The sequence below is a fragment of the Rhinopithecus bieti genome, unplaced genomic scaffold (genome assembly GCF_001698545.2).
Source record: "Rhinopithecus bieti isolate Rb0 unplaced genomic scaffold, ASM169854v2 scaffold_20150, whole genome shotgun sequence".
NCBI classification, from domain to species: Eukaryota; Metazoa; Chordata; class Mammalia; order Primates; family Cercopithecidae; genus Rhinopithecus; species Rhinopithecus bieti.
Genome location: NW_016810565.1, coordinates 4,366,271 through 4,378,138, shown reverse-complemented (window position 1 = coordinate 4,378,138; position 11,868 = coordinate 4,366,271). Strand labels below are relative to the sequence as shown.

The 11,868-nt window shown below is 54.2% G+C and overlaps 1 protein-coding gene across 7 annotated transcripts in view; it reads left to right on the top strand.

Annotated features, from left to right (window-relative positions):
- The first annotated feature begins 264 nt into the window (after positions 1-264).
- The window catches only part of LOC108542325 (uncharacterized), a 36,126-nt gene continuing 24,522 nt past the window's right edge, over positions 265-11,868 (top strand). Inside the window, exons 1-6 of one of the 7 annotated variants that reach the window (XM_017892287.1) lie at positions 265-374; positions 2,855-2,963; positions 3,181-3,893; positions 5,562-5,675; positions 6,650-6,779; positions 10,333-10,466. In XM_017892287.1, coding sequence (XP_017747776.1) covers positions 6,775-6,779; positions 10,333-10,466 — 139 coding nt within the window. In that variant the 5' untranslated portion in view covers positions 265-374; positions 2,855-2,963; positions 3,181-3,893; positions 5,562-5,675; positions 6,650-6,774. Of the gene's footprint in view, positions 375-2,854; positions 2,964-3,180; positions 10,043-10,332; positions 10,467-11,868 lie in introns of all 7 variants that reach the window. The other 6 variants (XR_001889238.1, XM_017892285.1, XM_017892284.1 and 3 more) reach the window with 6 other exon arrangements.

Below are 11,868 nucleotides of genomic sequence, written 5' to 3'. Positions count from 1 at the left end.
TTCACCCTGCCTGGCGAGTCGAGCTCACGCAGGGAAAAAGCACCCGTGACCACAGGGTGTTGGTCATGGCGGCCAGGGGCACTGCGGCAGAATTTTTTCCTCCCTTCTTTGCTGCAATCTGGGTGCGGCTAGAGCAATTTGTCATAGAATCTGGGGGGCTCATTTTTCCGGCCAATCACTTTTAGAGAAATGAGCGCATTGCAGCAGAATGCGCTGACGTCAGAGACCACCCCTTCTGCGCCTCCATATAAACCCCACCCAGCCAGCCCCTAGCGCAGACGGCGGAGAGCGGAGAGGGAGCGCGCCTTGGCTCGCTGGCCTTGGCTGCGGCTCCTCGGGAGAGCTGGGGCGCCCACGAGAGGATCCCTCACCTGGTGAGTGGTTGGCCATCCTTGCTGCAAAGGATGTGCCAAAGGAAGACGGCATCCCCTTCTGGGATGGGCTCTGTCCTCCTGGACACGCCGAGAGCCTGATCCCGGGTCCTACTGCTGGAGGCGGCCACTTCGCCTGGTCCCCGAGTGTCCGCAACAAAATTTTCAGAAGGAAAATCTTGAGGCACATTTCCCTGGGGGGAAGTCAGGGCTCTTCTCTGGGGGGTCTAGTCCTTGAGGGTGGGCTGGGTGGTAGGGACTTCAGAGGAGTGGGAGGAATCAGACGGAACCCCTCTTGGATTCGGGTGTGTGGCAGTCACTGGGGGGCGAACCCCGGATTTCCTGTATTGGAAGCCGCCTCTAGAATCGCGTTAATAGTGGGAGATATGGCGGCGATGCCTTTTGCATGCCCCATGAATTAGGGGGGGAAGCACCCGAATAGAAGGGTCTCCCGGGCATATTTGCCTTGCCAGCTGTTGGCCAGGTTTTTGGTGGATCGTGGGCGGGAGGAGTGGAGGTTCCTCTTCACGAGGTTTTCCGAATCCAAATACACAGGTTTAGTGCAGTGTGGACCCCAGGCAAAATGTAGAGTAAAATTTCTACCCGATATCATCTGGTTCTGTCCTGATCAGCCACTTTCACAGTGGAGAGAGATGGCGCCCAAGTGCAAACCTGCCAGTAGCCCCCTAGGATCAGTCCCTGCGGAAGGGGGTCGTGGGATTGGGGACACAGGCAGAATAGATGCAGGGGGTGGGTTGGGGCAGAGAGACGGCCGTATCCTTGGGTCTGGAAAGAGGGAGGAGAGAAACGCAGAAAAGAGGTGTGTTGCTGGGGTCTGGATGCTGGGAGCTGGGGATGGGGGGCCGCGGGGGTCTTCAGAGCGTTGCGTGGTGGTCACTCGAAAATCCTGACATGTTGCAGGCTTGGACTTTTGGTCAAGTTGCCTTTTGCCATTTCCTTTGTCCGAGTCAAGCCCCCCGAGGCCGCCCCCTCCCACCCTGGGCTGGCGGGCCTGGTGGGGGCGCAGGCGGGTGGCTACGTGGCAGGTTTCTGGAAGGTTTCCTGGCTGGCCGCGAGAGGGCGCTGGCGGCACTGCGGAATTTTGGGGGGCGGGGTGGGGAGGGGAGGTGGCCTTTGTTCTGATGGACGGGGTCGGGCGCGGGATCCACTGGAGGATCCTGAATTCATTTACCCAAGAGGGAACAGTTTCGAGACCCCCGGATTCACTGCGGAGCGGCCGCAGAGGCTGGGGTCGGCCTTGGCGCCGTGGCTTCGGGTGTCGTGGAGGCGCACAGAGGCACGTTAGTTGATTTCCAGTGGTTTTTTATTTCGGGGGTCTTAGGAAAGTGTTGCTTATTTGAGCAGGATGGAGAGAGAGGCAGTGACAAGGTCAGTGAGGCGCCATCACGCGGGGTCTAGAAATTGTTGCTGTGGCGAAGGAGGGAGGCACGACTTTTAGGGGCGCGATGTCGACGCCTGGGGGCGAAGGCGGGGAGCGGCAGGGTGGCCCCCTTTGCGTTACTTTCCAGCGATGTCACAGGTTCTGTCTCTCGTTCCGAGACCACCCACATGCGTGACAGCGGTGTCTGGAGGACTGGGTCTTTCTGACTTTAGTGAACGTGTGTTTAATTAATTGGATTGCCGAAGGTGGGAGTTGGGATTTCTGCGTTTCCCTGTAGCAGGCGGAGCGGCGCTCCAGAGGGGCCTGGCGCGGTCTGCTGGGTGACCCACGTTCCTCCGGGGCTGGGGCCGGGTGACTGGGGGCGCAGGAGGCTCCTGGTGCGGGCGGGAGGCGCTGTGCCGCGGCCACAGGTGGGCTCTGGCTGGTGTTGACTGGAGAGGTGTCGAGGGGGCGTAGCGACCTGGCGCGGTGGCCTGGGGTGGGCTGTGGAGCCTTTCCTAGCCTGAGACCTGCTGGGCACCCCTTGTCCATCCTGGCCCGCCGGCGCGGGCGGGGGCGCCGCAGGTGGCTGCGCTCCTGGGTTACGGTGCGGGCCGCGCGCCCCCTAGCGGTGTGTGCCTGCCACGCTAACTTGGGTTTTGAGTTGCGCACGCGCACACAGCTAACACTTGTGACTTGTCAATCAAATCATCCTTACCCCCTCCCACTCCTCTCCTCCACCTCCCATTTCTCCTCTACCTCCGCCCTTTCTCATTTCCTCGTCCCTCCTCCCCCTCCTATTTTTCTTCTCCCTCCTCCCTCTTTCATCTTTCCTCTTCCCTCCTCCCGCTTCCCCCCTCATTTTCCTTATCTCTCTTTTCCCCTCCTCCTCCCTCCTCCCCTCTCCCTGACCCCCCTGCTTCCTCCCTCCATACCCCTCCCTCTTCCCTCCCAGCCCCTCCGTAAGCCTTCCTCACTCCTCCCCTTTGCCACTCCTCCCTGCCTTTCCCTCCGCCTGCCCCCTTTGGCTCTCTGCTGTTCCGGTGCTGGCCATTAGAGGTCACGAAGATGGTTTCTAACCTGCCGCCCTCCCATGCCATAGGGTCTCTCCTCAGGGATGACATCATACGTCCACCTCCTTGTCTTCAAGGACCACCTCCTCTCCATGCCGAGCTGCTACCAAGGGGCCTGCTGCCCATCTACGCCTTATGGTACCTCAACCCTCCTGCTATTGGTTCATATTCAACATGCTGGGTAGAATCTCCCAACCCCGCCACTGTCCTTGCACCACCCCCAGACCCATTAGCAATTAAAAGACAATTTTAAATTTTAACTAATCAGCTTTAATTGTAATTAATTAACTTAAACTGTAATTATGATCTAGGCTTGGGCTTTTAAGCAGGTTCTCTAACCTTTGATCAATTGCAGAGGGCACTAGGAGCACGGATTCCTGCATCCCACCAGCATACAAAGCAGCCACTGACTGACCCCCAGGACCAGGATGGCAAAGGATGAAGAGGACCGGAACTGACCAGCCAGCTGTCCCTCTTGCCTAAAGACTTAAACCAATGCCCTAGTGAGGGGGCATTGGGCATTAAGCCTTGACCTTTGCTATGCTCATGCTGTGACTCTGAGTACTTTCCTATAAGTCTTTGCTTGTGTTTACCTGCTAGCAAACTGGAGTGTTTCCCTCCCCAAGGGGGTGTCAGTCTTTGTTGACTGACTCTGTCATCACCCTTACGATGTCTTGAATGGAAGGATCCCTTTGGGAACTTCTCAGGAGGGGGACCTGGGCCAAGGGCTTGACCAGCATCCTGCTGGCAACTCCAAGGCCCTGGGTGGGCTTCCGGAATGAGCATGTTACTGAATCACCAAAAGCATGCCCCACCTGTCTGGAGATCTTTCTGTCCTTTTCTGGGGAATGGGGTCGATGGGAGCAACCTCCTAGGGTTGTTGTGAGAATTAAATGAGCTAAAAGAGACCTCAGGCAGGATCTGGCATAGAGGAGGTGATCAGCAAATGTTTGTTGAAAAGGTTTGGCAGGTCAGTCCCTTCCCACCCCTCTTGCTTGTCTTACTCATCTTATTTATTCTCCAACAGCACTCCAGGCAGCCCTTGTCCACGGGCTCTCCTTGCATCAGGTAGGGGCTTTGCAGAGACCATCGACGGGCTGACTTGAGTAAGAACACGAATTATGCATGTGGCCATTTCCAGAGCACTTTCTATGTGACATGAACATGTGATTTTTATGTAATATGTGTATGTAAATGAGGCAGCCTCATTTCCAGGTGAGGATGAATTTGTTAGTATTGATTTGTGTAATTTAAAAAAGCTGAAAGGAAGAGAGGACCCCCCCCCCCACTCCCATGGGGTAGGACTTACATTTACATAAAGAAACTGAAACTTGGGGGGAGGTGTAAGTATTTGGTCACATAGCTGGCAAGAGAAGGGGTTGGAGTTGGACCCAGGGTGCCACGCTAGCTGCCCTCACCCCTGTTTCCCTTCTGGCCCAGCATTATACTAAGAGTCCTTTTATTTCAAACCAAATGTTTGACAATGGGACAGTCTGTTTGAAATCCCAGCTGCCTGGGGTGGTCTTGGGGGTCTGGGTGGCCCCAGTGCTGGTACCATGTGCTGGCTTCACCTTTTAATAACGATGTGACCTTAAACAAGTCGCTTAACTTCTCTACGTTTCAGTTTCTTTCATGGTCTAAATGGAGATTAAAACACACACACACACACACACACACACTGACACACACTCTCACACACACACACACACACCCGTGTATCTACCCCACAGGGCGCTTTTGAAGACCAAATGCTGTAACTACTATGAAAGTGCTTTGTAAATTGCTGTGGAAATTGCAAGCTACTTAACCACCCGAGGCTGTCCCTCCTCGCTCACATGTCCAGCCCTATTCTCCCTTAGTGAGAACAGCACTGAGTAGGTGCTGTGTGTGTTTGTGTTCAATTAAGAAATTCCAGAATAAATAAAAATGAATTAATTCAACAAACATTTTCTGGAGCACCAACAATCTGCCCAGTGTACCAGGCTAGGTATCTGGTACAAAGATAATGAAAACAGTCTCTTGGAACCTAATTGGGGTCCTCATTTGACTAGGACTTTCTTTCGTCCCCTTTTAAGCCAACCAGTTTTGTCCGGACAAGACAAAAACAACCTGGGCTGCTTTAGAGAAGCCCAGCTCGGTGTAGACAATAGCTGCCCAGCCTCTGAAAGGGGCTGATTGGATTATGCGGCAAATGGAGGTGCAAGGATGACTTGGACGGTGACAAACGAAGTGGGTGGAGACCTGCTTTGAGTTAATCCAGGCTATTAGGAGGGGACCTTTTGTCTTCCAGAGACTGGCAGCTTTTACCAGTGGTTTTTACATCCTTAATGTTCAGGACGAATAATTTATGGTCAGTGAAAATCCAGGCCCCAGTGAGATTCGAGTGGGCTGTAAAATCGAGAGTCCTGCTCCCAGTGAGTAATGGTAGTGAATGTTTCACTTTTTGCAACTGTCCATTCATTTGATCCTCACAACTCCCTGTCCTGAGCCAGGGCTGGCCACTGCCACTCCCAGGGAAACAGAGGCTGTCAAGAGGCTCTGTAGTTTGGGCCCCACTGGATCATTGAACTCCTGTTCCCTGAGTTCTAGAGGAAGAATTGTACCTGTCTCAGGCCCGGCCTCCTCCAGAAGGCCTCCCTCTGCATTTCTGACTTTGCTCTGCCCACAGCCTGGAGCCTCCCAGGTCCCTGCTGTCATCTTTTCTAGCCACTACAGCCTCTGTCTTTCCTTTCACAGCCAAGCTTCTTGAAAGGCCTGTCTACACTTGCTGTCTTCCTTCCTCACCTCCAATTTCCTCTTCAACCCACTGCTTCCTGACTCGCTCTACTCCGTGGAGGGGCTCTCACAAAGGTAAAGACTTTTCTGTAGCTTAATCCTTGTCATGTTTTCGGCTCATGGACACAACGACACATTTTCATGCCTTCTCTCACAGGGCTCTGCGGCTCCGGTTCACTTCTGTGTCCTTACACTCCCCTTCACAGAGACGCCTGCTCCCCCTTCTCTCATTCTTAGCGTCCCCGAGGAACTTGCATACCCAGGTCTCTCGACTTCTGGACCTGCTTCTTACCATGCTGTCTTAAGCAGTCAGGAGTCGCTGACCTGGGTTTGAATCCTAGTTAAATTACTTAGTGCTGAGACCTTGGGATAGGTAAACTTTTCCAAGCCAGGTTTATCTCAGTTTCAAAATAGGGTTAATCATCTTTATCTGGCAGGTCAGGTGGGATGTCTCACAGGTAAGCACCAGATGCTATTTGAAGGGCTTGAAGCAAAGTCAATAAAGCATTCATGAGAAAAATACAACTGGAGGCACCGCTAGATTTTCGTATACATTAGGTTCCCATGGGGAGGACTAAAGAGAAGAAAGAAGTGGAAAGGGAGGGGCGTGGAGGAGAGACAGGAGAAGAGAATAACTAAACAAAGGCATTAAAGACACAAAACAAGGAGGAAAGGGAGACTTGGAAAATATTAAAAGCCAAAAACACATCCAAAGACGGTTTCCCCTTACGTTAGGTTGGCCTAAAAGAAAGCAAACGGGAAGAAGGGTTTAAATTGATTATCCCAATGACAAATCCCAGGAAGCTTTCACATCAAATCACCCTATTTTGGGTTTTTAACTCCTTCCATTGAGTTTAACCTCTTTACCTCCCACATCCTGGTAAAAGCTGCCCCCTCCCCACCGCCCCCTTCACTGGTGATTAAATCCTGAAGGTACACGAAGTATTTCAGTGAATGAATGGTAACAGAAGAGGCCTCCCCTCCCCCTTACCCCGGCGGTGTTTCTCAGTTTTATTCCACTTTCCGTCCTTTTCCCTTAATGAACACAGGGCTAATCTTGGGCCTTGTCGAAGGAAGAGGCTGCAGACGTTAATGAGGTTAGCTGCTGGATTCCAATATTCGTCGCATAAGGAGCCTTCTTTGTCTGCGAAGGAAAAACACACTGATTATCATAATGAGGTGAACTGGCCACGCCGGGCCGGGGCGATGTGGCTTCTTAAGCCACACTTCTAATTTTGGTGATGGAGTCGACGTTTCTTTTGCTCCTCATTTAAGTCTTTGCCTCTGTCCCAGTGCGAAGTCCATTCAGTGGGGTTGAAAGTTGCAGGCAGCTTTGAGAAGGGGGGCTTCGGACAGGGTTGCATTGTAGAAAATGGCTTTGTTCCATCCTTTGCGCAGAGGGAACTGGCCAGAGCATTCGTTCCCTCTCTCCAAGAGCTGAGGACCCGGGGGCCACTGGTGATCAGTTCCCAACTCTAGCTCTCCTCTGACTTGTCTCAGGACCCACTGAGGACATCCCAAACTCACTCAAGATTAACAAGTGGTAGGAAAGTAGTAACTCCTAGGCATGGCCCTAGGGGAGTGACTGCAAAGTGAGTACGCGTGGAATGCCTAGCCAGGTGAAGAAGTGAATATATGTTGGCATCCCAGAGGGCCCCCCATAAGAGGGCATAGTTTGGGGTTCAGATTTGATTCCAGCAGACTGTTGAAACTGGGACACAGGAGGCTAGTGATTAGTCAGGATCAATCAGTGGAGAGGAGATTAAAACTCACATCTGGGAATGTGGCATCAGAACTTGTAGTTCTTTTTTTTTTTTTTTGAAACAGAGTCTGACTTTGTCGCCCAGGCTGGAGTGCAGTGGCGTGATCTCAGCTCATGGCAACCTCTGCCTCCCAGGTTCAAGCAATTCTCCCACCTCAGCCTCCTGAGTAGCTGGGATTACAGGTGCCCGCCACCACAGCTGGCTAATGTTTGTATTTTCAGTAGAGACGGGGCTTCACCATGTTGGTCAGGCTGGTCTCGAACTCCTGACCTCGTGATCCACCTGCCTCGGCCTCCCAGAGTGCTGGGGTTACAGGTGTGAACCCCCGCGCCCGGCCTGTAGTAGTTCTTCTTTTGCCCCTTAATATCCTCACCCACATGTCCTGTACCCTAACTGAGCCCTCATCCTCTTTTTGTTCTGATCTTTGAGCTCCCTAGAGCCCATAATTCTTTAGAGCAGGTAGGTCCTGAGTCTGAAACATGCCCTTATTTGTCCCAAGCTCTGGACATTTCTCACCCCAAGGCAGATCAATCATGATTAGATCACTCCAATTAGACTCAGGCTCCAGTCGGACCTTTAGCCAAATGGAAAAAAACTAGGGGATAAGGCGGGTAGTTGGAGCAAGAAAATGTTATTAGTTGAAACCTTATGGGGCCTTCCTTCCTTGGTGAGTCTGTTGGCTACTGGTTCTCCGACATCGTGAATTAGAAATGGATACTGTTTCCAAGTTAGCAAAACCAACTCTACCCCAGTGCCCCACGAGAAAGAACGTGGAAGGATCTTCCATTGGCAGGTTGGGGCAGAAGCCTGAGGCAATCTTTCATCCCCTTTTGCCAAGGTGAGACTTTCCCAGTGACCGTGATGTAGTTGGCCACTCTGTCTAGGGGAGTGTTCAGATTACGGGTGGACTGGGGTATAGACCTCTGAAGCTGAGATCACACGAAAACCTGGCCTCCCCTGCCATGTAGCTGTTGGAGAGTAGAAAAATAGAGCATTCCTGATTCTAAATGGGAAGACTTTCTTCAATAGTAACGAAGAATCGATGGCACCCTCCTCACCCTCAGATACATGGCAATCATTAACATACAGGCCCCAAAGCCACTGTCAGTACTGCAGTAGCTCCTGTGGACAGTCAAAAGCCTGGAGAGGGTGTGGAGGAGAAATCAGTTAGCCCTGGGCAGGTTCTCTGGGGTTTTGTGCCCAAGGCTCCTGTAGCCTTAACAAACTTTTAAAAGTTAACTCCCCACATCCCCATCCTGCTTGGGTTTCTGGACTTTTCTGAGGCACTGGCAGAGGGATCTCATTGCTTCCTTGAGTGTAGGGGCAGCCCCTTTAACCTGGCTCCTTGAGTCACTGCTTTTTCTGCATCTGTTGCCTTCTTCCTCGCCTGTCCTCTCTCTCAATGTCTCCCTCTCTTTGTCCCTCCCCAATTCCTGACCTGGCCCTCCTGGGGTGCCCTTGGCCAGCCCCGTGCTTCCTCAGGGTGTCCCAGCACCAGCCTGGCACAGAGTGGGGCTCAGTTAGAGTATGTGGGATGTAGGGTTTTGCCAGGTGAGTGGATGGAAGGACTCGACCACCACAGCTGAGCCCCCAGGTGGGCCACGCGAAGAGTTCTAGGTACAAAGGCTGGAGGGTGGAATTCATTTTTGAGAGGGGTGTGAGCAGTTTCCGACCCCGGCCCCACTTGAACGGGGGCCTTGCTGGTCGCGTCCTTGCATTCACCTGCGCGGCCATCCATCATCCAACAGTTGATCCTAACTGAGCACATCCACAGCCCTGGCTCTGGCCTGGGCACCTGCCACCGTAGTCCATCCCTTGATGGCCTCTGTGTCCCCAGGAGGGCGGGCCGGGGGGTTGCCCCAGGGGCTGGAGCAGTGGACTCTGGCTCCGTAGAGGTCAGGCTGGAGGGTGTGAGGGCAGATTCAAGCTATCCCCAGGGCTCTGCTCTGGTCGGAGCCAGCACCTTCTCCCTCTCTGCCTTCTCTGCCCCATCCCTGATGCTGAGCTGTTCTGGACCCCGGCCCTGAGTCTCTCAGGACCAAAGTGGGCATGGGAACAGCTGTAGTGTGTGCCCCCGGGCTTTGGCCACAGGTCTCCCTCTCGAGGTGTGGTTGTGACTGCGACCCTTCCCTTGCCATGATGCCTTCCTCCCCCGGGGCTTGGTCCAAGCTCCTTAACCCTCTAGTAGCTGCTGGGGCCCGTGTCCCATGCGGAGGACCAGCAGGGGAAACCTCCAGGGAGCATCTGCAGGCTCTGCCTCTGCCCAGCTGCTGACTTGGCTCTCCCTGGTGGCTCTCCAATGGCCAGGTTCCTCACCCACCCGGCACTCCGCTTGCTCTGTCTCTTGAGGTGGGCCTGACCCACCTCCCCTTCTCTGCCTCAATCCCTGGGCTCCGGGGCTCAGCTCCACAGCCCTCTGCCTAGCAGTCTGGTTCTCCCTGCCAACCCCATACCTGTGGTCACCTGGCCCTCCTGAGGTCTGAGTATCACTGCCCTGACCCAGGAGCCACTCCCACTCCAGCTGCCTGTTTCCAGCAGGTTCCCAGTGCCCCCGACAAGCCCCTGCTGGTGTCTCCATCTCCTGCCAAGCATCCTCCAATGCCTCCTCCTGTGGGCCTGGCTTCCGGGCTATGGACAGACTCCTCTCCCTTCCCAGAGACCCCTCGTGATCGTGCCCTGGTGGGTGTTGCCCCTGCCTGCCTTTGTCTCCACCATGGCCCTGAGAGTCCTGGGCTCTGCCCTGCCTGGTCCCTTGCTCCCCACTCGGTTCTGGGTTTGCGGCTGCCTCTAACCCAACCCGTTGCTTCTTTGCACCTTTTCCTGTCATTGGGCATCCCCCACTAGTCACCCCACTCCACTGAAAAACAAAAAACTGCAGGTGAGGCCAAGCCCCGTGTCTTTCTTGGGTGTGTTTGGCTTTTCCGGGATGCTTGTCTTGCCATGATTCTAACTGACTGCCCTTCCCCAAGGCACGTGGGCCGTGTCCCGGCTGGGTTGGCTGAAGAACTGCTGATGGAAGCGGCGGAAGAGGCCCCGATGGGGCCCACCACCCTGGACCCAAGTCTTCTTCCTGGCGGGCCTCTCGTCTCCTTCGTGGTTTGGGGTGAGTTTCTTGCTTTCTTGAGACACCAGGATTTTATTAGCTCAGCTCATGTCTCTCGTCTCTGATCAAGAGTGTCAGCATTTAATCTGGGGAGGAGGCACCCTGCCAAGGTGAATCCTCTTCACATCAGCCCAAGGGGTCTGGGGGCCGGAGAGCTGCCCGGAGTGGAGACCCTTGCTATACCCAGCAAGCAGGTGTGGGGGTCCACCCTGGCTGATGGCATGCTGTGGGCCGGCGATGGTAAGTGGGGAGTGTCCACCTCCACTCTAGACCCCCAAGAACGGCTCGGGCCAGGCACACAGGAACCCTCAGTACGATTTTGCTGAACACATTGTCAGAAGGGATCCAGGGGGCACTTGCCCTGCCCACACCCGACCCAAGGACCCATTCAGAGAGGAGGAAATAGGAACGCTTGCCTGCTCCTCAGCTAGGAAGACATATTTTTCCACCAGCCATGGCAGCGTCACTCTCTGCGAGAACAGTGGTTTCTCACACGTGAGGCTTTGATAATGTCCTTGAATCAAATAGTGGTTTTTGAGCAAGTTCTTCTCTTTCCTCCTTTCCTCACCCCTGAAATTGCAATGAGATGGGAATGTTTTTGTTTGTTTAAATAAAATCAGCAATGGTCGACAAGAAGAAAGCAGGGGATTGGAGCCACACAATTCACTCGAGGACTCATCATTTGTTTATTTGTGTTTTACTAATTCAAGATGCATCCGGGAGCCGCCCAGGGCTCAGGCTTGGGGTTATTCTGGGGTGCCTAGGGTTGGGCTTTGCACTAAGGACCAGAGGGTCTAGTTGGGTGCCCTGGGAGCACCCATGCAGCAAGGTGGCTTGCACGGCAACCAAGCAAGGTGTCGTGGAGGGCAGGAGGCTCAGGGTTGCATGTTGGACGGCCACGCCAGGGTGAAGGCTGGGCCAGCAGGAAGAGAGGAGGCTCAGCTGAGGCCACTTTCCTTTCTGGTTCCCAGGGACTGATCCTGTGGCTCACTCAGGGCGATGGGGTGTTTTTAGAGCCAGCCGCCCTGGGAGGCAGTGTCAGGATCCTGGCATCCCTCATATCTGACGCCCCTGGGGCGGCCATTGGGGTGAATGAGTGCAGTTAGACTTCCAGAGAATCTGGGTGGGCGCTGAGAAAGTTCTGAACCATGGGGTGAGGCTGGCTCCATTCCCCTAGACATTTATGGAGCCTTGAGGGGGCCCTAGCACTGTCCTTGGCCCAAATGCCAATACTCCTCACTGGAGACCCACACATGGGGTCTCTGAGAAGGAAGTGGATGAACAGAGCTGCACACTGAGTGGGGCCCAGCCTCTCGTCCTCAGCCGTGTGCATGCATTAGCCCGTGTGCAGTTCCCTGCCCCCTGTCCCCTGCTCCCCACCCCCCATCCCCACTGCCACCCC